Source organism: Ananas comosus, unplaced genomic scaffold (assembly GCF_001540865.1).
Source record: "Ananas comosus cultivar F153 unplaced genomic scaffold, ASM154086v1, whole genome shotgun sequence".
Taxonomy (NCBI): Eukaryota; Viridiplantae; Streptophyta; class Magnoliopsida; order Poales; family Bromeliaceae; genus Ananas; species Ananas comosus.
In genome coordinates, this window is record NW_017893341.1 from 87,858 (window position 1) to 112,090 (window position 24,233).

A 24,233-nucleotide genomic window follows, 5' to 3' on the forward strand; every position below is an offset into this window, starting at 1 on the left:
ATCTGTAGTCGAGCACGGTGCACGCAATAATTATTCCCGGTCTATGGACCAGCTGAAGACCATTTTTTCTACCTGGTCTTCGCGGATGACGTGGTAGACCAATATTCCAGGCGATAATAGTATCTTTAAGCCGACATATCCTAGGCCAGCTGCGGGCCCCACTTCGATTCACCAACCGCACGACGAGTTCGCCTATAAATGCATCACTCCTCGATACGAAATTGCCGAGGGCTTTTTCGTCATTTACCCTCTTCTTTTATTTTTTTTTGGTCTCCCTTTCATTTGTGAGTGGTGACCTAGTTCGCACGCGGAGTCTCCACGAAGAAAACCCTCTCCCTCGTCCCAGGTATGAGAACCCTCTCTATCTCTCTCCCCTTTCTCTCTCCCGTGTTCGATCCTTCCCCCTTCTCTAATGGCGTTCTATAATCTGCTCTTGCTCCCAAACCCTCGATCCGCCTCAGATCGCTTGCACCGCCGCTTCTCTTCTTCGGGTTGGGGCTCGAGTTATTCCCCGATCAGCGTAGAGTTGCCCGAATCTAACCCTAGATCTTTGATCTCTGAGTCTTGCTTCTGATGAATCCCCGAGGTAGATATCCTCCTGGATACGGGAACGCAGGTGGGGGTAACACGGGCGGAAACCCTAATTACTACGCGAGAAACCCCCATCCGCAGCAGCAGTATGTGCCGAGGAATTATGCGCAGAGTCAGCAGCAGCAGTACGTTCCGAGAAATTATGTGTCAAATAGGAATCAGATGGGAAGCGATTCGGGACCTAGCGAAGTAGCCAAAGCAGTTCAACCTGATGGAATCGACTCAAGGTTTAATTTGTTGTATATTATTTTAAAATGTGTTTTTATATCTATAGTGTTTCTTAGGTTATGCATTTCTTTGAGAAAGAGAATGCATTTCTTTGTTTTAGTGTGGTTTTATGCTGATACTTATAGAAAAATTTGTTAACATTTTTTGCACCATTCTTGCTTTACTGTTTTTACCAGCCAAAAGTCCTTTCCTATAATGGCATATTTATATATTGTGTATACAGAACACTGATAATTCATTAGATGACTTTTACTTCGTATCTTTTTAACTGGGCGATGATTGAGCTCCTATGAACATGTATATAAATATGAAATGCTAAGCTATGTCCTTTGTACCTGCTACTTACTGGGTATCTATTATTTAATCTAGTTTGTGATAGGTTTTGAATCACCCTTGAACTGTAATAGTCTTACTTCATCTTATTTTTGATTTGCTTAACCTTCTTATACATATATTAGGTGTTATCATCTGTAGATCATTCTTGAAGATTATTTGTAACATCTTATCAGCTTGTTTAGTTGATGTCTTATTTCATTGTTACATTTTTAATAAATTTACATTTTTGAAGCACATTCGTCTAATCTAGAGGAATTGAGGAATCTATTCGCATGGACTAATTTAGATAGTAAATATACTTCTACTATCTTGGGTACTTCATCTGACAGATCATCTGGCCTAGTGGTAGTTTATCTCTCCGTGATCGCTGATATGGACCTCTTTTGTTCTGTCTGTTTTATTTTGTATTGCTTTGTTGAGTTGGTTTACACCTGAAAGGTTGATTCTTATAAGTTCGTAGGATCTGTTCCATGGTCTGGAATTCATACATAACTACCTGAATAACGTGTTGATATATATTTTTATTAATACGTGTGTATCTTCATGTACTGAAGTTGAGAAGGTCCATTTGCGGTAACCAGTTTGAACTGAGATTATAAATCTAAGGCTGTCCATTATCTACGAACAAAATTTTCCGTTCTCTGTTTGTAATGATCATGTTGTATTGATAAATGTTTGCTATTTCATACTTTTAAAGAGAAAAGTTTTTTTTTGTTTTTTCCCGATGATATCAGCTCTCAAGATTGGAAGGCACAATTGAGGATACCGCCACAAGACACACGTTACAAGACTGAGGTATATGCTCTAATTCTTTCTTGCTTATAGTGAGAAATGATACTAGTTGATGCATCACAATTTTACTTTCTTGAACTAGAGATATACAAATCTTTGGTCGGGACTTTATGCGGAAGGACTTTTACTATTTGCATGCAATTACATTCAATATTTTCTGTGGTTTTCTTCCATATAAGCAGGTTCCTTTTCTATCTAAAAAAAATGTTTTTCTTTATGAGGATGGTATTTTATGCTTGTTCTTTGGTTCGAGCTAATATGTTTGGATCAATCCTATCTTACTTAATAGGACTGACATGTCAAGAGATCATGACCTGATGATCTTTTGTAAAATGAATTATGTTTTCATGTTTTAGACTTGTCAATAGGGTTTGGTGCTTAGATATTTGGTATTAGATTCAATGTTTACATGGTGAAATATCACTCCATTATATATGTGCTATTATACATTGATAATTATTTTCCTCCTTTCTCAGGATGTCACTGCAACTAAAGGAAATGAATTTGAAGATTATTTTTTGAAGAGGGAACTACTTATGGGAATCTATGAAAAAGGATTTGAAAGGCCATCCCCTATTCAGGAAGAGAGCATTCCCATTGCACTTACTGGCAGTGATATCCTTGCCAGAGCTAAAAATGGCACTGGAAAGACAGCTGCTTTCTGTATTCCTGCTCTGGAAAAAATCGATCAAGATAATAATGTCATCCAAGGTTCGGTCGCCTTCCATAAGCATAAAATAAAGATACTTTCAGTGTAAATCAGCTATGTGTCTGTGCTTAAATGTCTCCCTTTCCTTCTATATGATTTGTTTCCCACCCAAATTTAATGATTAACATTACTCTTCCTGCGCGATATGTGCCTGAGCACTTTATCATTCTAACTTATGGCTCGTTTATGTACTTACATAGTATATGTGATGTTTCAGTTGTTATTCTGGTCCCCACACGAGAATTAGCTCTTCAGACATCGCAAGTTTGTAAGGAACTTGGAAAACACTTGAAGATTCAAATAATGGTTACTACAGGAGGAACTAGTTTGAAAGACGATATTATGCGCCTGTATCAGCCTGTCCATTTACTAGTTGGAACCCCAGGCCGCATACTTGATCTTGCAAGAAAAGGAGTTTGCATTCTGAAGGATTGTTCAATGCTCATTATGGATGAGGTATTTCATTTGCCAAAGTTTATATGTTATAGCATGTTGTACGTTGGATATTACTAAAGAAATGATGTTATGAATTTTATGAATTCTTTCATATAAATAATTTCGTCATTTGTACAAAACTTACTTTATTTGAATGAAATGAGGAATTTTGTCCATGATAATTTAGTGTTGTTTCTTTTGAGAGTGTGAGATTTTCATTACTTTTTAGCTATTACATTTATGGTAGGAAACTTAGATCACATAATTAATCCCTGAGTTTCATTGTATATTTGAGAAGTTGGAAAACTCTTTGTCATCAAGGTGGGTTTTCTTTTGATGGCACTGTGTATTTAAGCGGCCATTATGTGAAGACCAAAAAAAAACATATGAACATTTGCACTGGCAGTGCTTTCAACCAATGATTTAGTTGTTAGTAGTTTCTGGCATGCAGCATGGTTTGTACTGTTTGGTGTGGCACTTTTTAAATTCTCATTCCAATGGATGCAAGCTGACTGAAGTGGCATACTGGTGGAAACCCAAGTATGCATCACGCTAGTTGATCAACAAAAGCTGCGCAATATACATGAGACTTGCAATTTCTGGGAACTTATTTTACCTTGGCTTTTGTTGTTACAGGCTGACAAGCTGCTGACTCCAGAGTTTCAACCTTCAGTTGAGCAGTTGATCCGTTTTCTCCCTTCAAATCGTCAGATATTGATGTTTTCAGCAACATTTCCTGTTACTGTTAAAGATTTTAAGGACAACTATTTACCAAAACCATATATAATTAATCCTATGGATGAACTTACTTTAAAAGGTATAACACAATTTTATGCTTTCGTGGAAGAAAGGCAAAAAGTTCACTGTCTCAACACTCTTTTCTCAAAGGTCAGCATTAATTGATGTTGTGATTATCTTTTAAGTGGCATTCATCTTTTATCTGAATATGATGGATTCATGTTTTTTATTTGTAGCTCCAAATAAACCAGTCTATTATATTCTGCAATTCAGTTAATCGAGTGGAACTCTTAGCAAAGAAAATTACAGAGTTGGGTTACTCTTGTTTCTACATCCATGCTAAGATGTTGCAGGACCACCGGAATCGAGTTTTCCATGACTTCCGTAATGGTGCCTGTAGAAATCTTGTTTGTACAGGTACAGATCTCACTTTCTGACTATGCCAACTTCTAGTTTATGGCTAAGAGTTTGCTGACGTGTTTCTTATAAAAATATCTGCATCATGCCGCTTGTTGTATGGTTTGATTGTGTTCATTTGTGTTATGTGGACTATTGATTGATTAGCTAGCGTTTCTTTATTGCATTTCTTGGTTATTCTTAAATTTATTCTTATGGATGTTGAGATCTCACTAGTAGAGTCCCTTGACTCTATATATGGTTACCCTTTTGAGAGTCATAGGTTTAATGAAGTTGGTGTTGTTGTAGGAAGCCTTAGCTTTGATTATTTATTTTTTGATTGTTGGTTAGCAGCAAGTTATAAGTCTAGATTAAGTACTTTCTTAATTGATTTTCTTGATATCTTTTTCCTCATTTGGATGCACAAATTGTTGTTTCTTATTATTTGGGGAGCGTACAAGCCATTTACAGCTCTGAAATTGGATTATCAAATGAAAAATATATCACATGTTTCTTTTGTCAGATCTCTTCACAAGAGGCATCGATATTCAAGCTGTTAATGTTGTTATCAACTTTGATTTCCCCAGGAACGCAGAAACGTATCTGCACAGGGTATGTATTAGATGATAATTCATTATTGGTCAGTGAATTTGGAAGTTTGGTAGATCATTTATCATGCGGAACACTAGTCTATGCACTTCAATTATACTTGGTTATTCTGGACCTGAAGTAGCTTGCTTTGTATTGAAACTAAAAAGAACTGTATCTGTTTGGTATATATCAGGTTGGTCGTTCAGGTAGATTCGGCCACCTTGGTTTGGCGGTCAACTTGATCACATATGAGGACCGTTTTAATTTGTAAGCTTTTCATTATTTCTTTCACCTTCTATGTTCTGTTCTTTAATTTGATGTCTTTCTAATAATAACTCGGAGACTTTATTAACAGGTATAGGATAGAGCAAGAGCTTGGTACTGAGATAAAGCAGATTCCTCCACAGATAGACCAGGCAATTTACTGCAGATGATCGAGGCTAATATGTTGCTGCATCTAGAGTATTGGTGAATGCAACCCATAAGATGTCTTTCCTGTATATATGTGCTAATTTTGTAAGTGTTCCTTCAAAATCTCCTGAACTCAAAATTCTTGAGTGTATCCTATCAGTATTTATGATGTAGAAACTATGATGTAGAAACTAATGTGCATGCTTCGCGCATACCATGCCTTGTATTGTTGTATTTCGTTATTACTGAGCCTTCCTAGAGTTGAAAATCAGATCAATTAGCACATTTTCTGCATAATAATTGAATTTTTTTTTTTTTTTTGCAGTCTTATTCTTAATTTAAAGAACTATTGATATTGCTAGGTATCTATTTGACAATTTCCATCTGTTACTTTGTCTCAGGGCTTATTTCTTGTCAAGAAGATAACTCTTCTGACATCTGATGTGGATCTTACAAAATGAAATATTGTGTGGTTTTGGCTTGGTACAAGAATTCCATTGCCCATCAACTTGCATACTCTGTTCTGGGTACTGTTACTGATGCTGACGGCCCATGCAGAAACTATGGAAGATTGCGGTTTGCGTAATGTTGGGCCCGATTATTTAAATTATCTACATATTGCACCTGTTCCCAATTGACATCCCGGATGGTAAATTGCTCAAATCTACTAAATGCTTAAGCTTCTGGTGCATGGCTTATTTAAGTTTTTTCTTCTAGTTTGTGAGCTGAAATATTTCCTGATTTGACTTTTCATCTAGTTATATTCTATGTGCAAGAAAAACTGGTTTTGTCGTGTTGTGTCTTCTTTATGTAACTCCATGTGACTATGGATGTAGTGTAAGGGAAGTGCTGGCATGGAAAACTGTAGTGTGCCCTGTTAAATCATTATTGTGTGCGAAGTGATCTTGGTTTGCTTACTATCTATAGATCCATTGAATTTATTTGGCGAAAAAATAGAGGGGAAATTTAGTGACTCTTTTCTTTTTGTGCTTTGTTATTTGTTTTTAAAGAAGATGCTGTTCTATGCCCAGTAGAGGGTGCGTTGTTAGCTTTAAGTGACAAGAGAGAGAAGTCCATCTGTTGGTGCATTTAAGCGCACTAAATTTGCCTTTAAATAAAGGAAAAGATTGGCTATGAATCCTATGATACAGCAGTTTTGCTGTGGAAGCAGAAATATGCTTGTAAATATGTTACATCATTTAGATAAACAGTTTTACATAATTATTCCGAGTTTTTAGGTTTGGATATGCTGTTTTGGGTCACTTTCTGAATCTTGTGAGACAGCACGCAATATTTGAGAAGTACTAAAACCTTATCTTGCCCCAAACTAGTATGTTCCGAAATAGTCTCGGATTATGATTTTAGTCATGGTGTAAGCATATCATTATATTTATTCTCTACTTAGAACCAAATACAAACAGAATTTGGCGGAGTCCGCATCAACAGTATCAAGAGGAATTTATTTATTTATTTATTGTAAAAAGCAGAGTATCTTGGTTTGCACTTTATGTGAATTCTGTTCTCTTTAATTGTTTGTGATTAAATAGGAAATTGTTTCAACAAAATGAAAGTGATTTCTGTTCAAGCTACCATTGTCATTCACAATACATGTTACGCAGACGGGGAGCGGCAGAACCATAAGCATAATGTTCTCATAACCTGTACAGAAACTTAAGTGACAGGTAACTCATTTAGATTACAGAACTTTTCTTGGTCTCTTCTATGTTGCTTGGAGCGAGGGTAGATATCACGACAGAGGCTCCCAACAGTATGACGACGAGGGCAGTGAAATTGACCAGGAGCGCTTCCGAGCCGTACTTGTCGAACCCCGTCCTCTCGAGGAAGGTGAGCTTCTCCAAGAACCCTAATTGTGCGTTGCCTACCGCAAGTATGAATACGAAGATCCCAAACAACGCGTGCCAGCGGATAGCAGATCGTTTTAGGGTATCTGCAGCACCTGGGTAGAAGAAGGTGAAGAACCCAATAATCCACTGCACGAAGTAAAGAGACAACAGAACTTAGTATAAACTATATCATACTTATATTGCTCAAAATTAGGAAGTTCATAGCTTCCAGTTAGAGCTAAAGCAGAAACTGGCTTTTGGAAGCTCGGCCTGTCAAGAAGATTTCAGATAAAAGTTTCTAGTCACCTGCAAACCATATAAACTGATTGTGCCCAGTCCGACCCACGAGTGCAAGCTGTAGAGGTTGTCGATCCCGCTCTCGTTGTGAAACTTGAAGGCGGCATGGATGCCGAACGCGCCAAGTGCGAGAGCGATTGCATGGAGAATCAAATGGATCCTCTTCCTTGCATCTTTACTCAAAGGAAGAGATCTATAGCTCATTATTGCTGCAAATTCATTTACTGGTGTTAGCTACTTTAGATGTGCCAAAGCAATACCTGTTTAGGCCTTTCCAATCTTAAGCTCGCACATAAGAAATATTTGTAGTTTTTAAACACTGTATGTGCAGCTTTGAAAGTAGTTCCTTGAGAAAAACAGTTATGCTAGCTAGGTTCATAGAAACCACATGCAAACATGGGACATAACTAGAACTATCTGGAGAACTTACCTTCTCCACCCATGATGATAAATCCGATCACCATTACAACCGGATGAATCTGAAATATGAAGTAAAATACAGAAGAAAATACGTAAATATTGTGAAACAACCGTTGTACTCTAGAAGTATAAATTGATAGAGGTTGATGTTTAAATTTTTTTATATTTAACTCTCCCGCTAACGAGATCTGGGCTTGAGATTTTTTGTAGGCTCATGACGTGGATTTAAATTAAATAGGAGAAAATTAATAATATTGGGAGCTTGGCATGACTCGAACTAAAACTCCTACTCTGATACCATGTGAAATAATGATTATACTTTAAAATTTTAAGTTGATAGAGAACGGTATTTAAATATTTTTATATTTAACAAATATACTAAAACAGTATGTGTAATCATCTCTCATAATCAGTTTGCTCCTGTTTCGAATTTTTATCTCTTTATTTCGATACTTTTTGCATACTCTTTCTTACAGTAACTTTTGCAGAAGTTTAACATGTGATAATTCAACAAAGGAAACAATTATGTCCCGACCCTTTCTCAACATTAGCTACCCGCAACTTTCAAAAGTGGAAAGGAACAAAGAAAATTAGCAAACAGTTAGTTAGATTGGCCCTTTTAAGTTTGGGCCCTGATCCTGAGATAGTGAGCCTGTTTTTTTTTCTTTTATTTCCACTGAATATTTTCATTCAACTCTTTTGTACTCTATGATCTATTGATCTTTACGTAAAGTGGCAACCAGAAAACATATAAGAATGATGGCAAGGAAGACCTGGGGTGTTTTCATACATTAAAAATAAGCGACTTATCGGTGGCTTCGTAGGCGAGGCCACCGCGAAAGTGGATGCACCACACCAACACCAACGTCGCCGCCGCCGCGCAGCGCATGCGACACGAACGTAAACGGCTCGACCCTTGCCCTCTCCATCTTCTTCTCCCCCCCCCTCCCCCCCCCCCCCTCCTCCTCTCTCTCTCTCTCTCTCTCTGTCTTATTAGAAACAATAAAGTGAAGAGAACAAACTCACTGGAATAGTAGTTATCTCCTTTGGTATCTACTGCTTAAACTTCCAACTACTGACACGAGAGCACTTTAAATCGCCTCCAATTTCAGATGAAGGGGAAGCCACCCACGCGGCACTTGCTGATTGGCGGAGGCCTGACGTCCAAGTGTCGTCTTGCTGACGTGGCAGGCCGTGGGCCGTACTCTGGCCAGTTGGTTCCAGCCCAGTTAAGGTCTGATGCGTGATTGATGTTGCTGGTTCGAGACTGGTCCAATTTAAAATCCAAACATTAGTGTTTGACGTAGACAACAGCAACTTGAAAAATCGAGAAGCTCTTGTATAAAGAGGGAGAATCTTTAATAAGAGTTTTACACGTAGGCCCCTTTTCTACATAAGTTTCTCACTATGGATTTATTTGATTGAGTTATTATTCTTATCCTCAGCATTTATAGATGATTAGTTTAAGGTGCGGCGGCATCAGGGACGAAGTTAGCATTCAATTATGAGACCAAAATACATACAAATTAAAATTTTAGCAAATAAATAAGATTTGCCTAGTCAAATTTTTGATAAGAAAACATATTAACTAAATAATTAGTGTAAAAAAGTATTACTCCTTTTTTATTTATACTTATTTAACTTCTAATTATTTTATTTATATTATTTCACTTAAATAACTTTGAAATTTACAAAATCTAATAATAATTCAGTGAATAATTTAATTTCTTAATTTTTACTAAATATAATTGTGACAATTGATGACTATTAGTTGACAGAGCTATTAATTTTAATATAACCTTTAATTTAATTAAATAAAAAATTATCTAAAATAATTAGAAGTTATGAAGGTACTGAATAAAAAAAGTAAAAATAAATTCAGAATTGAGAGAGCACTATGTTAGCACCAAGAACCTTTTTAAAAAACAGATTACTCAACATACTTTTAAAATTAAATAAAAATATATTTTTAAAATTTTTTATATGTAAGAGCCTAATATGCAAATTATGAAAATTTGGGGGCTATAATCCTCCACAGCAGACCCACCTAGCTCCGCCCAACCAAGTTCATATTTATTAGTGAATAATGCCTATTCAAATACCAAATTAAAAATACTTAAATAATTTAATCAAACCAACTTATTATTCGGTGGTATAAATTTCGTACACTAGTCATTAAACATTTTAGTCCTTCTTTCTAAGAAGAAAATATAAATTTATATATAACAAGGCGCCTAACTTTGCATTGTCATTCAAAGCTAAGTTTATGGAGCACATATATGAAAATTCCTAACGTGCCTGAACCGTTTGATTATTTTTTTTTTTGAGAAATGAACCGTTTGATTATTCTACTCCTCTGATTAGTGTTATTTCTAACTTGGATTAATATTATGGAAAAACTTCAAAAACCCCCTCCCAGTGGTTTTGTAGTTTCTCACTTTGCCCCCATGTGGTTTAAAATGTATTAATTTGCCTCCATGTGGTTTCTTTTTTCTCTTTTTCTTATCAATTTTATTATTATTTTTTCTTAAATCAGTGATAAAGTTAAAATTAAAGAGTACTAAAGTGAATATTTGATAAATCTAGATAGGTATCTAAAGTTTTTTGTATATAATTTAATGAAATATTAACGAAAAAGCTACCGAAAATATAAAAATGAAACCACATGGAGGCAATTTGATATATTTTAAACCACAGGGAGGCAAAGTGAGAAACTACAAAACCACAAGGAGGGGTTTTTGAAGTTTTTCCATATTATTCTATCAACCATCCATTAAATTCTAAAGGAACAGACAACCTCTAAACCTCTAAACCTCTAAACCGTGGAGAGACCACCACTAAACCGTAGAGATCACTATCATTTCAATTCTATAATTTTTCATTCAAAAATTATAAATTAATAATAAAAAGATCTAAATATTATTAATAATATTTCAGCACAAATAGTTACAAAATAAAAAATTATAATTTAAAAATTATGTAAATATAGACGGTAACGTTTGTAAATAAAAGATTACAGTGCTGTAAAAAAAAAAAATTTACTTAGATATGGGTCAGTGGAGAACTCTCTCCATATGGTATGATATATGATAGTCTTTATTAGCATTAATAATATTTTCAAAATTACCGACTCTTTTTTCATTTATTACAGTAAATTTTAATTAAAATAAATAATAAAAATTAGATATTTAATTGTATAAAATGGAAAAAATAGAATTAAAAAAATTAGATAAAGATTAAGGAGCAATAATAATGCAATTATCCAAAAAAAAGAAAAAATGATATCGTCGTCGTCGTCCTCTTCTTCTCCTTCGACTTCACCTCTCCCATGGCGTGAGGAGAGGAGCAAATGGGCGGAGAGGGTCTCCGACGCAGCACTCTCCCTCTACCGCTCCCTCCCCAAGAAGGGGAAGCCCCAGGGGCGCGAGTCCACGGTGCTCGCCGCGTTCCTCATCTCCTCCCCCTCCCACGGTACCCCCCACCTCATCTCTCAAACCCTAAGGCCCCTTTTTCTGAATAACCCTAATCGTGTTTCTCTTCTCATGGACTCTTCTAAGATCTCGACGTCGTGGCGTTGGGGACCGGGACCAAGTGTATCGGGGGATCTCTCCTCAGCCCCAGGGGCGACGTTGTCAACGACTCGCACGCGGAGATCATCGCTCGGAGATCGCTCTTGAGGTGTGATCGATCGATCTCAACTACTACTCTTAAAATTAGTATAGTTTTCGTTTGATAATTCGATGCGCAAACAGGTATTTTTACTCAGAAATCGAGCGGCTTAGCTCGGCACGAAGCAATGAGGGTGTTATTAAGAACGATTTCGGGTGTGAAGAGTCTCCGAGTTCGATTTTTAGCTTGGATTCTTCTTCTTATGAAAAAAAGAAGTATAAAATGAAAAAGGGTTGGCATTTACATCTATACATTACTCAGCTTCCATGTAGGTTTTTTTCTTTTTAATTATGCTTCCATTTCTCAATTCCATATTTAAGAAATTCTAAGTGATAGATTTGTTCATGTGCAATCAAATATCAGTGTGCTGATCTTAATGACAGGTGGGGTTTTCTCGACCTCCCAGTTGCCGCCGTCATCTGTAGGATCTCTTTCTTCAGAACAAAAGTTAAATCATGATAATAAAGTTAGTGGTTCTTTTGGTAAGAGAAATTGGTCCTTGCTGTTGTAAAGGATTCATTTTTGTATCTATTTTTTAAGATTTTATACTAGGCCTCTTTCTGTGTTGAAAGACCATAATTTAGTTTTTCTTTCTTTCTTTTTTTGATGGATAATCTATTTTCATGTGGAGTGCAATTTGGAAGGGCTGATACATTTTTTTGTGTTGCCTAGTGATATGACTTCGTAGAACAACTGCATCTTTATTTGTCCAGTAATTTGGTTTCCATAGACAACTGCATTTTTCTGCTATCGTGTGATGCAATGTCGTTTTGCTCAGAATTGTCTAATTTGAGTTCTTAGTCAATCAGGTTGCATGTTTGCCAATGTAAAAAGTGAACAAATGTTTGATGCAAAAGTAACCGCTCTTAGTCAACGGACTTCTTCTTTTTCCTCCAGGCTATTCTTTAAATGGTTGTCCAGAAGTTGTTGGGACGGTTCAAAAGAAGCCAGGACGTGGCGATACAACCTTGTCAATGAGCTGCTTTGATAAAATAACTCGTTGGAATGTCGTGGGAGTCCAAGGTTTATTTCTCAAGATCTCTTTTTCTTTTTTTTTTTTTAATTGTGATTAACTAAACAAAGATTGAATTTTGGTGTGGCGCATATATCATATCTGGGAGTAGGTTTTCGGTTTTAGAGTGGCATTCTAGGTTAATCAAATTTCATTGTTAATTCTGCTTTTTGTGCATTTCAGGAGCTTTGCTTTCTCACCTTCTACAACCATTATATTTGTCTACCATAACTGTGGGCAAACCATCTACTGATTTTCCTATTGAATTTTTTATCATAAATGATCTTGGAAGAGCTCTGCGTGATCGCTTAGCTATTCTAGAGAATGAATTACCAACTCCTTTTGCAGTGAACAAGGTCAGCTATTCATGATCTTTCTGTTCATGTGTAAATTACAACTTCATAAGTCATAAAGTATCATTATTGCTACACTGCAGCCGCTTTTCTGTGAGGCTCCTGTTCCTCCAACAGAATTTCAACAATCTTCTGGTGATGCTTTAACATGCGGGTAGTTTATGGTTTGATGCCCTTTGTGCACTTAAGCAATTTTTTTTTTTTTGGTTCTCTTATTCTCCTGTCTGGTAGATCATATGATGGGAGTACAATTTCATTGTTTTGTGTATTATTAGGTATTCTGTTTGCTGGAATAAATCTGGATTGCATGAAGTTGTCCTGGGAACAACTGGGAGAAAACAAGGCACGTCTTCTAAAGGGGCACGTTTTCCTTCGACAGAGTCATTACTCTGCAAGTACGACTACTATTTGTTTATTTAGGAACATACTTGCTGTTAGTGCTTAGCAGGTATCATCGAGACCTATGTTACATCTAGTTGCTTAAGAAACTCACTTTTAACGCCCAGAGAGTCAAATTTCAAAGATATGTCTATCTCTTAGTTACTACTGCAAGATTTATTTATATATTCACAATTCTTGTAATGCCAGGAGAAGGCTATTAGAAGCTTTTTTGTCACTACAACATTCTTTGTGTGTCCATTTTCAAGCTGAGGAAATATCTTACCGTGAACTGAAGGTAACTTTTATTTTTTTTGATCCCAGACAGACATATTTCTTCTTTCCTTTATGTTAAAAATGGGCATTCAAAGTATTGATATTACTTGAAATCTTATTGCTATTTTCATTATGCTATTTTTTGACACGATTAATTGAAAGGAGCAAAGTTATTTTCGCATTTGTGCTCTATCTATCTATAGTTCTATGTTTTTAGATGAGGTGTCTTACTTGGCTAGAAAAGTTCACTTCCATTTCTGTCAGCAGATAAAAGTTTCATGCTCTAGTTAGGGATGAGATTGTATATGCGGTATAAACAACTTCCATGGAGAAAGTTTACTTGCAATCTTATGCTGCACGAACTCCCGGCGGTCGGCCAAAATAAGTCTAGAGATCTACTGTGATAGATTTTATTGGTGAATTGCCGCATATGAAATCTCTAATAATCCAAACAGCTGTCTTGGTAAACGATCTGTAATGATTCCACTGTTGGCCATGCAGGGCATGGCTCGGGAGTACCAGTCTGCTCTCAAACTGCTAAGAGATGGTCCGCTCTTCCACTCGTGGCCCTCGAAGCCTGCAAAAGCAAAATTCGAGACCTTTTCAGTTGATTCACAATGACTACATTGGTTTGCCTTTAGTCTTATTAACAATGATTTACCTCCCAGGTTAGTTCATTTACGAACATTTTCTTATATTTTCTAAAGATTATCTAATTCTTTTACTTCAGGCTCTTAGAAGCTAATCACTGGACGCTTTCGACGCTCGTACAGATTTTCGCGCCGCTAACTGCCACATTGTGGCCAACACTCTCTTCAAATCCACTTCTGTTATAAAAATGGTAAATGGAATGGGTGAAAGAAAGATCGGTACAACGGGAGCATCTTTTACTACATAGTTTATTAGAGGGAAACCTTTTACATGGAAAAAAAAAGAATTCTAAATTCTAACCTGTTAGTATGTTAAAGAGTGATGTTCACACTATTTTAGTTCTCTGAATAGCTGCTATGGATGATACCTAAATATATTTGAATCTTATATTCAGATGAATCAAACTAAAATGATATCATCACAAACTAGTGGTTTTTTTTTTTTTTTTTTTTTTTTTTTTGAGAGAGAGATAGGTAGCACGCTACCTGCTTCGTTTATTTCATTTAGAAATAAACTTAGCTAGAAATGTGAATCAACTAGAATTCGAACTTAGGATCTCGAGTACCAACCATTAAGCCCTTTGCTATGTGTTTTAGTTAAGTTTATTTTTAAATAAAATAAACGAAGCGGATAGCATGCTACTTATCTCACAAACTGGTTTTGCTAATCTGCAGTTAATTGTGGTAATGGATCATTGCTATTTTCTAATTGTGGTGGTGATGGTTCGTAAATGTTTTTGGTATATAAATGTTGCTTAAAGCGCGAATTATGAAGCCAGAAACTCCCAATTGCTCAGATATGCAGGAAATTTGGCTTAGTTGTATTCGCGTTTTGATGAAATAAATTAAGTGTGTAGAATTTTTTTACTCACGAAATTACATGTAAATGTCGCATCTACATTTCTTCATGATGGTGGCGGAGAGTCGGTTTCAAAATTGCCTACGCAGCAATACTGGGTGTGGTGTCCAGGGTTTTTTTTTTTTTTTTTAACCTACAAAGTAACATGTCATGCCTTTCTAACCAATAAGAGCATGACAAATGTCAAGAGCAGGTCACGGCACGCTAAAAAGAAAGTTATCCTCGCCTTTAGACTTATGCGCACAAATTTTTTGGCAGATAAAAATTGTATGAGACCCCCTCAACTATAGTGATGTCTGAAACAGCCCTTTTGACTATATATTTTTTCAGATCGACCCCTTCTCAGCTTTTGAATCTTTAGAATTAAATAATTTTAGCCAAATTATTTAAAAACTTTACTAAATTAATCAATAATTCGAGTTTATAGCGACTGAATATGAACTAATCAATTGCTAATATATTATTATATATAATTAATTTTCAAAACTGAAACGTAATCTTACAAGTTTAAGGGACACTACTCAAAAAAAAAAGAAAAAAACTCGAGGGGCCTGCATCAAAATGCTCTATAGTTAAGGTTTATTCCGTACAATTACTCTTTATCTCAACCGTTCTTTTCTTATTATTTTCTCAGCCGTTCTTTTGTTATTATTATTAATTTTTTAAAATTTGGTCAAAGATACACTAATGTGCTCCTCATTGGTGGAAAATCTAATTATGGGATACACTCTGAACAGCGTATCCATATTCCATAAACACCATGCAATTCTCATTTGTGGGAATAATCATTACAAAATGCCCTAAAACTATTTCCCTTCATTATGCGTCCACCACGATAGCCACAGATCATCTACATTAATTTCTAAAGCTACATATTTTGAAAATAAAAGAACAATTTTTGAATAAAAAGCAGCTCAATTCAATACTCAATAGATGGTATTGGTATGGAATATTGAAACATTTTTTTTAAAAAAAAAAGGGTCCAAAAAAGAAATTTGTGGTGGACTCGGTCTAGGAAAGAAAATGACGCATAAAAAGCATGTCCTCGTGAGAAAAAATGAGCAACGTGGTCCAACCAACTCTTCCAAGCAACAGAACCCCTTCTATACGTTATTTAAGAAGATAAACTGTTAATATTTAAGGTATCAAAAAATGCCCTTTCTTTTTTAATCATTTTTCTTATTCTTATATTATATCCCATAACTCTCTCTCTCTCTCTCTAAATGTGTGTATATATATATATATATATATATATATACCCTTAAGTTGTTATTAATATAATAGAGTTTGAGTCAAAGCACTGCACATGTATATGGCTTGCTAAAGAGCGCTTAGAAGGAGTACTGGGCAAGATGAAGAGTTGTGTTGATGGAGAGGAGGGGATGTGTGGATCCATAAATGAAAAGAGAAAGAGTGCTATAGCCGCTATAAAATCGTCGACGAGAGGAGTCGGTATCGTCTTCGTTGCGCTTTTCCTTCTCGTAGTTTTGATTCCTTCGCGATGGATCGACCGTGTTGTGAGTACTTCTCAAATTCTTTCTTAAGCTTCCTCTTTGAGTTTACGAACCATTTTCATTGTAAAAAACAAGCATGCATGATAAATTTATGGGCATAATAAGCATGATTCTTCTTCTTATTTTTTATTTGGAATTGCACCTTTTTTTAAAAAAAAAAACTCACACACCGATTATGATGCAACGTGGGAGACAAAACTATAAAATGTGTTCTTTTAAAGGGAAAAAAAAAAAGAGAAAGAAACGGATTCACCTCTTGTTAAAAGATTTGTTCATCATCGTGAAAAAAAAAAAATAAATATTGAAGTTTTATAAAAGAATATTTATTAGTAAAAGTTTCGGCACAATATATGTTTTTTTCCTCCTTTTATTTTTCCTTTTGTGATTGTTGAAGTTTTTTCTTATTAGTTGGAGAGATTCTAAATTGAAAAAAAAAACCATATACGAAGCATGAGCTTTGATAATTATAGAAAAGATTCTATTGAGGTTAACTTAATTAACCACCGTAATCGTTTTGATAGTTAAGAATATTTTGGACGATTCCTTAAATTTTGGGATGATTTAAATTTAGTGCATTAATTGTCCGCAAAATTATGCTGCAATCGAAGTTAGGATTATTATTTTCTAGAAAGGGAATTTATTAGAATATAAAAAATATGTCACCTTAGTGGTTACAGTAATTATTTTTCTTTCATTCGTAAGTGAAAGTCAATGTACGTAATCAAGTAGAAAAATCTTTTATGTAATTCATGATAATGACATGCACCATATGAGCACTGATTTTTCTTCCATTAATTCCTCTACACTTTAGACTGGGACTAATATTCAATAGCCGTGAATTGATTTACAACCGCGTTTATTTAGGTGGGAGTAGACTTTTGAATGAATTAAAATTCATGAAAAAATTATTTTTCTTCATCCTTTTGTTTGTATAATTGTGAAATTGAAGTTTTTTTTCGTATTTATGTTTATTTAATAGAAAGTGTTAAAAGTTGAAGACGTCAGAGATAAGTTAATATTTTATAATTTTTTTTCTTTGTTTTCCGTAATTGACTTTGACTTGGGATGAGCCGGAGTCAATTATGTTATTTTGAAGAGTTTGAGTTTCGATTGAAGTTGAAGTTACAGTAAAACCACGCAACAAAGTGAAACTAAAAATATTAAAGAAGCTTATGAATAGATATATCTGTTAATCCCTTGCTTAAAAAAACAAACTTTTCAAATGCTCCTGTTTTCATACTTCTTAGTAAAAAATTCTGATCATAATTTTGTAGCATTAGATTGACGATGACAAATGACAATGATATTTTCGAGTTATTTTGAAGCTCGGAAACACCTGTATAAGACTTTGTTAATTGACTTGACCTTGTGAACCACTCAGGCGTCTGAGTCCAAACATACTCCTTTCCTATAAGATGGTGACTTAAATGGTGCTCTCCTATAGGATGTGACTTAAGTTGTGATAGAGAATCTAGAAGATATTGGCCACTGTTTTTGGCCCAGAAAATTTAGGCGAATTTAATTTTTTTGTTTTTGAGATAATATAGTAGTATGTTACCCTTAAAAATGTGAAACAATTACACCATATTTGAATTAGGTACAGGAGGGAAATAAGGCCTGGTTACAAGAAGTTCCCCATAGGGGGCGTTTGGATTGGCGAATTTGTAGATTCAACGTAAGTCAAGTATAGTGGTGTTTGAGTTTTCCTGAAGTGTGATTATTTTTCTGTTGTTTGTTTTGACGTAACTCGTACCACTGAAAGTTAAATTCAATCACTTCTGCTGTTTGTTTTGATGTAACTTGGTGCTGGTAAAATTAGTTTTTTGAGTTCCGTTGTTTGTTTTGATGTAAGTAAGTGGATCCCATTATCTCCTAAATATAGTAATAAATTTATCACTATAAATTTTAACCTATTATATAATTAAATTTTTTATTATTATTTAAAGATAATCTTAATTTATTATAAATAAAGTAATTCTAACCCATTATAAAGAAAGTAGAGTTTAGATTTTACTGTTTAATAAATTGTTTAGAGAAGGTTGAGTGTGGTGGAAGTCGAGTTCGGTACTGTAGAGCCGGAAGTCGAGAGTAGGTGAAGTGGAGCTCTAACGTAACTTGAGTTACATTATATTTTTCACTTACACCAAAACAAATAACGAAAGTGATGGAACTTGAGTTCCATCACTCACTTACCCAAACAAGGCCCTTATTGTTCGAGAACGATAGTAATAGTATGGTACCTTGAGAAATGTGAACAACAATACAGTTACTGCACCATGTTTGGACCCGTACAAGTAGGGGGCGGGGGGGGGGGGCATAAGGCCCGGGCTACAAAAGTTTCCCCATGTGGTCGAGAGAGGAGATATTTTTTTATTTTTTTTATTATAACTATTCATTATTCTTCTTAGAACCAAACGAAATTTTAATTTGTCGAACTTGAAGTCTGATATAAATCAATCATCAAAATTTTTTTACCATTCGTATATATGCTAAGGCGATCGGTTTAATCTTCAAAATGCTAAAAACTGATGAATCGTCAAACTTTCGCAGTTTGAGAACGCAATTCAAACTAGAATAAGGCTAAAAGGTTTAGAGCAAATAGTAAACATTGAAACTATGAACGAAACTTACAAAGTTTGATAACCAAGCAAAAAAAAATATGAATAAAAGTTTAGAGCATAGGATCGCAATGATTTTATTTACGCATTCAAGTTTGAATTGTTTAATTTGAAATACTTTGATTTTTTTAAAAATTATTATATTTGTGAAATATATAGTGTTATTTTTGAATGTTTGAATGAATTAATAGAAAAAAATCCTACATCATGTTATGTTGACAAATTTATAGCCTATATATAATTTAGGGGCATTTGGGGTTACTGTAACACTTTGTTTCCTCTGCACGCAGTCCTTCGTACTAACAAACAACGAGGAGAGCTCGTCCACGTGGGCCACACCACCCAAAAAGTCCACGAGGAATCCCCATGTCTCCTTCACCTGCTCCTAACGCGACATCCGTCGAACGCTCTCCTGCACCGGAGAAGCAACCACCTTATCAACCTCTCTCCTCCTTCCCCTCCCTCCACCCCTCATCTCGCTCCTCCGAACCCTCCTGTCCACTGCTGCTAATCTGCTGCTGGCGTGCCCGCGCTACTTCCGCTACATCCGCGAGGACCTGCGCCCATGGCGGGCGCGGGCGGAATCACGAGCGGCGGGCGGTGGAGGAGGCGCGGAGCCTCGCCAACTTCCGCCTCGTCTTGTGCTCGGCGGGGCGCGCCTTCGTGGAGCACTTACAGCGGCGCGTTCCAGACGCGGGAGTGGTTCACGCTTGTGGGGGGTGCTGCAGCTCCTCGCCCGCTACCCGGGCCGCGTCCCCGACCTCGACCTCATGTTCAACTGCGACGACCCGCCCGTCGTCCGCTTCGACAGCTACCGCGCCGGCGAAGGCCCCTCTGCGCCGCCGCTGCCGCCGCTGTTCCGCTACTGCAAGGAACCCGCCACCGCCGACATCGTCTTCCCTGATTGGTCCTTCTGGGGTTGGTAATTATTTGATCAAATCTCTCACTATTTGCTTCCAATTTTTTGCCGTGAGATTAAAATTATTCAGTAGTTTTGGGTTTTTAATGCTAAATTATATGAAACAATCATACCGGAGGAGGAGGAGGAGGAGGGTGTTTTTAATATTTATATTCAACCCTGGCTCGAGACATTTCGATACACCTAAAACATGGACTTTTAATATTTCTATTCAACATTTAACACATTTAGAGTCCTATAATTTCGAGGCCCAAAAGGAGAAAATGCCCTGAAATTTATTGCTTGTTGTATAATGAAACCTTGAATCAAGACCCATAAAAGAGTCACATTTAAGTGAATAAGTATGTAATAGGAGAAGCTTTTGTGGTAATGATGTTTGATCAGTGTTGTACGGCAAAAATAGATCTCTTTTTGTTTTTTCGTAAGAAAGAACTAAAAATTGTCGTAACGTCGCCCAGCTGTAGCTGAATTAGAAGTTTCCAATTGGAGCTTAGATATGTTGGACTTAGAAACTCATTCCAACAACAACAGCAGCTCATGTTTAGCCGCCGCTTCGTATAATAGAAAAGTTATTTAAAAAATGAAGCCAAATTGGCTCTACAATGAGTGGAAGGAGTAGGACAAGTACCAATGTCCCAAATTTGCCATGTTGCAGAGCTTAATTTCTACCCGAGAAGTATAAGTCAGGTTGTTGTTCTCGAGCTTCAACCAAAGCAAGAAGTGGCAAACAAGCCTTTTCTGTCGGGGAGTTGGACTGCTAGCTTCATTAGAAACTTATTGGGTAAATTAGAAAACTATAACTGCTCTTTCAAGCTGCTCCACTTAAACGGGGCTTTGCAGTACTCGCAATTTGCAAGTGCGCATCAAAAATCTCTCTTGGAATTTTGCTGCAATATCTGTTCAGTCTTAATCTGATATTCAGATTTAATAGGCCGGAGGTCAACATAAAGCCATGGGAGCCGCTTTTGGTGGATCTTAAAGAAGGCAACGAGCGAGTTAAATGGAAGGACCGGGAACCTTATGCCTTCTGGAAGGGCAACCCATGGGTGGCTGGAACTCGGCAGGACCTCCTCAAGTGCAATGTCTCCAATGGCCGCGAGTGGAATGCTCGGCTTTTTACACAGGTACATTTCATGAAAAGTTGTATCGCGCACCCACCCTGTCTCATTCATAAGTATGTTTAAACTCATCTTCGTGGTGCTTGTAGAATTGGGAAAGTGAGATCCGGAATGGATTCAAGGGATCAAACCTGGCTGACCAATGCTTATACAGGTAATTTACTGCCGACTCGACCATTGCTCCCATTTTACCTTGTATAAGCGCAAGGTTACCTTTATAGTGTATTGATGCTTGATGGTTTGGTATGGTTGTTTGATCATTTAATGTATATTTTAATTTAATGCTTTGATGCTACGTTCTTCAGTTCACTAATTTTTCGTTGGAAGTTTTATTCTGACCGTCAGGCTACCTAATGTTCTCTAATTGCAGATATAAGATCTATATTGAGGGACGGGCGTGGTCGGTGAGTGAGAAGTACATTTTGGCGTGCAACTCACCAACTCTGTTAGTGACGAGTATGTACCAGGACTTTTTTACGAGGGGATTGATGCCGGGTCACCATTACTGGCCAATTAGGCCCGACCATAAGTGCCCGTCAATCAAGTTCGCTGTGGACTGGGGCAACAAGCACCAGAAAGAGGTAACCATGCTAGTTTTAATTTTTCATACTCGAGATATTGTAGAAAATTACGATTTCCAGCCTACTAAGTTCGTCAGGTTTAATTCAAGTCCATTCAGGGATCGGGATTTTCTTGTTCCATCCGAGACAGGTTATGCTAGACTTGAGTTGTCATTGAAACATTAGATCTAATTGAGCATCGAGTCCTACCAAGTGGTACATTACACCTAAATGTAATTGTCAGTGCTTTTTGAGAATGAAAAAGTAACAGGAAAAAGTGAGGGTGTTTGGTTTGAGCATAGCTCTATTCTCGACAGGCTATTCACGATGATAAAGTGCTTCATAGGTGTTAGGTATCCTAATAAGTTCTTGTGGTGTATGCGGTTCACTCCGTGTTCATTAATTTGTTTAGATCATATGTAACATTGTGATCGATGTCTCATTTGCAATGTTGCTCTTACTAATCTCTGTAACTAAAACAGGCGCAAGCTATAGGAAAGGCGGGGAGCGGCTTCATTCAAGAGGAAGTGAAGATGGACTACGTATACGACTACATGCTGCACTTACTAACCGAGTACGCGAAGCTCTTGCGGTATAAACCTACCGTGCCCGAGAAGGCTACTGAGTTGTGCTTGGAATCCATGGCTTGCGCCGCCGAAGGGCTCGTGAAGACATTCATGATGGACTCGAGGGCGAAATGGGTCCATGATTCGGAACCGTGCACGTTGCCGCCTTCCTTCGATCCTAAAGAGCTCAAAGAGATATCTAAAAGAAAAGATGAGGCAATAAAACAAGTGGAAATGTGGGAGAGAAAAGCATAATCCGCGGAGCAAAATTGTTAGTTATATCCGGAAAAAAAGAGTAAGTTTTATATAATTCGCCCTTCCAAAATTTACAGCTTTTTGTCTTTTTTACAGTAGAATTGAGAGCAAGCACATAATTTTTCAGTTTCGCATCTTGGCTATTTAGAATATCGTCTATGAAACCAATGTAGAGGAACAGCAAGTCTAAAATTGTTTTACAAATGTGAATGATTAACATATATTGCTTTACAGAAAATAATAAAGTTATGTTAAACTTGTGATTGAGGTCTCAGTGAGTCAAATTTTATTTGGAACTCTTTTGCTTTTGAGTTTTTTTTTTTTTATTTATTGAGAAATAGATCATATTACCCGTTTCGTTTATTTCATTTAAAAATAAACTTAGCTGGAAATATGAATCAATTAGGATTCAAATTGGGGATCTCGGGTACCAGCTACAAAGTTTTTTGCCACTTGCGCTATGGATAGTCGGTTTTGGGTTCGATCGGTGAGCTCTCTAAACTTAATTTGTCAAAGTGTTGCCACCTTTTAAGCAATGCGGCGCAGATCTCGACAATTTGAATGGTCTAAGTTCACTTTATTTATTATCTTAGGACCTTTTATTAAAATTTTATGTTGCACTCTATTCTATATCTTTACATAGAGACGCATCAAGAGAACGTGATTGGCGTTCAGGACATATGACTCTCCTCCTATTAAAGAAGTGTACATTATAATACTTACACCTCTCCTATTAAAGATGAAGTCTACATTGTAATATTTATACCGCATTATTTATATTTAGTCAATCATTTTTTTTTTAGATAAAAGAATAATAATTTTTTAAAAAAATCATAATGGGATGGGTGATTTCTAAGAAAGTTTTTTGATTAGTTGGAGACATCGAATCAGTAATATAAGTGTTACACTTTAGGATTTTTTTTTTTTTCTCTTTAGGGGCTGTTTGATTAGGCAAAAAATATAAAAAATGTTTTTTTGAAAAAAATTTCTATAAAAAATTGCTTTTTCTACAAAAAAGAAGTGTTCTAATATTTTTTCTAAATTTTATGAAAAACTAATGTTTTTGTTATTCGGTTTTTTTAGAAAAAAAAAATATTATTTTTCATAAAATATGAAATTTTTTTCCAAATATGGTAGTTTGCCTTAGAACCAAATAAAAGGAGGACACTTTTTTAAGTAACCACAGCTTCTTAATCAAAATGGCACAGATATTTGAAAAGTCAGGTTTAATATACAAACTAATGTAGGCACCTTCGGAATAAAAAAGAATACACATACAAGAAACTGAAAAAGAAGCAGCAGCTGCAGTAGTAAAAATATAAAAATAAAAATATAAGAAAGATAAAAAAATAAGAAAAAAATTATAAGAATAATAAATTATATTTAAAGAAGGACTAAAATATCATATGTCTCATATTTGAGCAAAAAATTATAACGCATGAAAGTTCGAGAACTAAAGTTTCACGCATCATATAGTTTGAGGGCCAAAAGTGTAATTTACTATTTTTTATATTTTTAATTCAAATGAAAATGGAGTTGAGCATTAATCGATTTTGTTCAATTAATAATTTCATATGAGGAAAAAATATATTAAAATATCTAATAAATTTTAGAATGCCTAATTATTAAAATTAAAAGTCTACCAATTATATTTTGGATATTTTAAAAAATTTTAAATATAAAATTGATCCCTCATCA

At 35.9% G+C, this 24,233-nt stretch overlaps 2 protein-coding genes and 2 pseudogenes across 6 annotated transcripts; 3 read left to right on the forward strand and 1 right to left on the reverse strand.

Moving 5' to 3' along the window:
- The first annotated feature begins 232 nt into the window (after positions 1-232).
- LOC109705692 (DEAD-box ATP-dependent RNA helicase 8-like) lies at positions 233-6,192 on the forward strand. Of its 2 annotated transcripts, XM_020226439.1 has the most exons (11): positions 233-346; positions 462-818; positions 1,890-1,950; positions 2,424-2,658; positions 2,874-3,112; positions 3,728-3,979; positions 4,066-4,246; positions 4,749-4,837; positions 5,010-5,083; positions 5,172-5,332; positions 5,629-6,192. In XM_020226439.1, exons 2-10 carry the CDS (start codon positions 574-576, stop codon positions 5,248-5,250), a joined length of 1,455 nt encoding a protein of 484 aa, XP_020082028.1. In that variant the 5' UTR covers positions 233-346; positions 462-573; the 3' UTR covers positions 5,251-5,332; positions 5,629-6,192. The 2 variants fall into 2 exon arrangements, with proteins under 2 accessions (XP_020082028.1, XP_020082029.1); XM_020226440.1 differs by lacking the exon at positions 233-346 and having other exon boundaries at positions 354-818.
- A 567-nt stretch (positions 6,193-6,759) lies between these two features.
- Positions 6,760-8,728, reverse strand: LOC109705693 (annotated as a pseudogene).
- Positions 8,729-11,027: 2,299 nt separating this feature from the next.
- On the forward strand, positions 11,028-14,552 carry LOC109705698 (tRNA-specific adenosine deaminase 1-like). 4 transcript variants are annotated; one of them, XM_020226449.1, is made up of 11 exons: positions 11,028-11,259; positions 11,346-11,466; positions 11,541-11,725; positions 11,841-11,939; positions 12,355-12,480; positions 12,653-12,825; positions 12,906-12,976; positions 13,098-13,217; positions 13,411-13,498; positions 13,978-14,144; positions 14,250-14,552. In XM_020226449.1, the coding sequence occupies exons 1-10, from the start codon at positions 11,067-11,069 to the stop codon at positions 14,095-14,097; spliced, it is 1,296 nt and encodes a 431-aa protein (XP_020082038.1). In that variant the 5' UTR covers positions 11,028-11,066; the 3' UTR covers positions 14,098-14,144; positions 14,250-14,552. The 4 variants fall into 4 exon arrangements, 2 of the variants coding, with proteins under 2 accessions (XP_020082038.1, XP_020082037.1); XM_020226448.1 differs by having other exon boundaries at positions 13,978-14,105; positions 14,207-14,552; XR_002214848.1 differs by lacking the exon at positions 14,250-14,552 and having other exon boundaries at positions 13,098-13,165.
- A 5,041-nt stretch (positions 14,553-19,593) lies between these two features.
- Positions 19,594-22,806, forward strand: LOC109705685 (annotated as a pseudogene).
- The last annotated feature ends 1,427 nt before the right edge of the window (positions 22,807-24,233 follow it).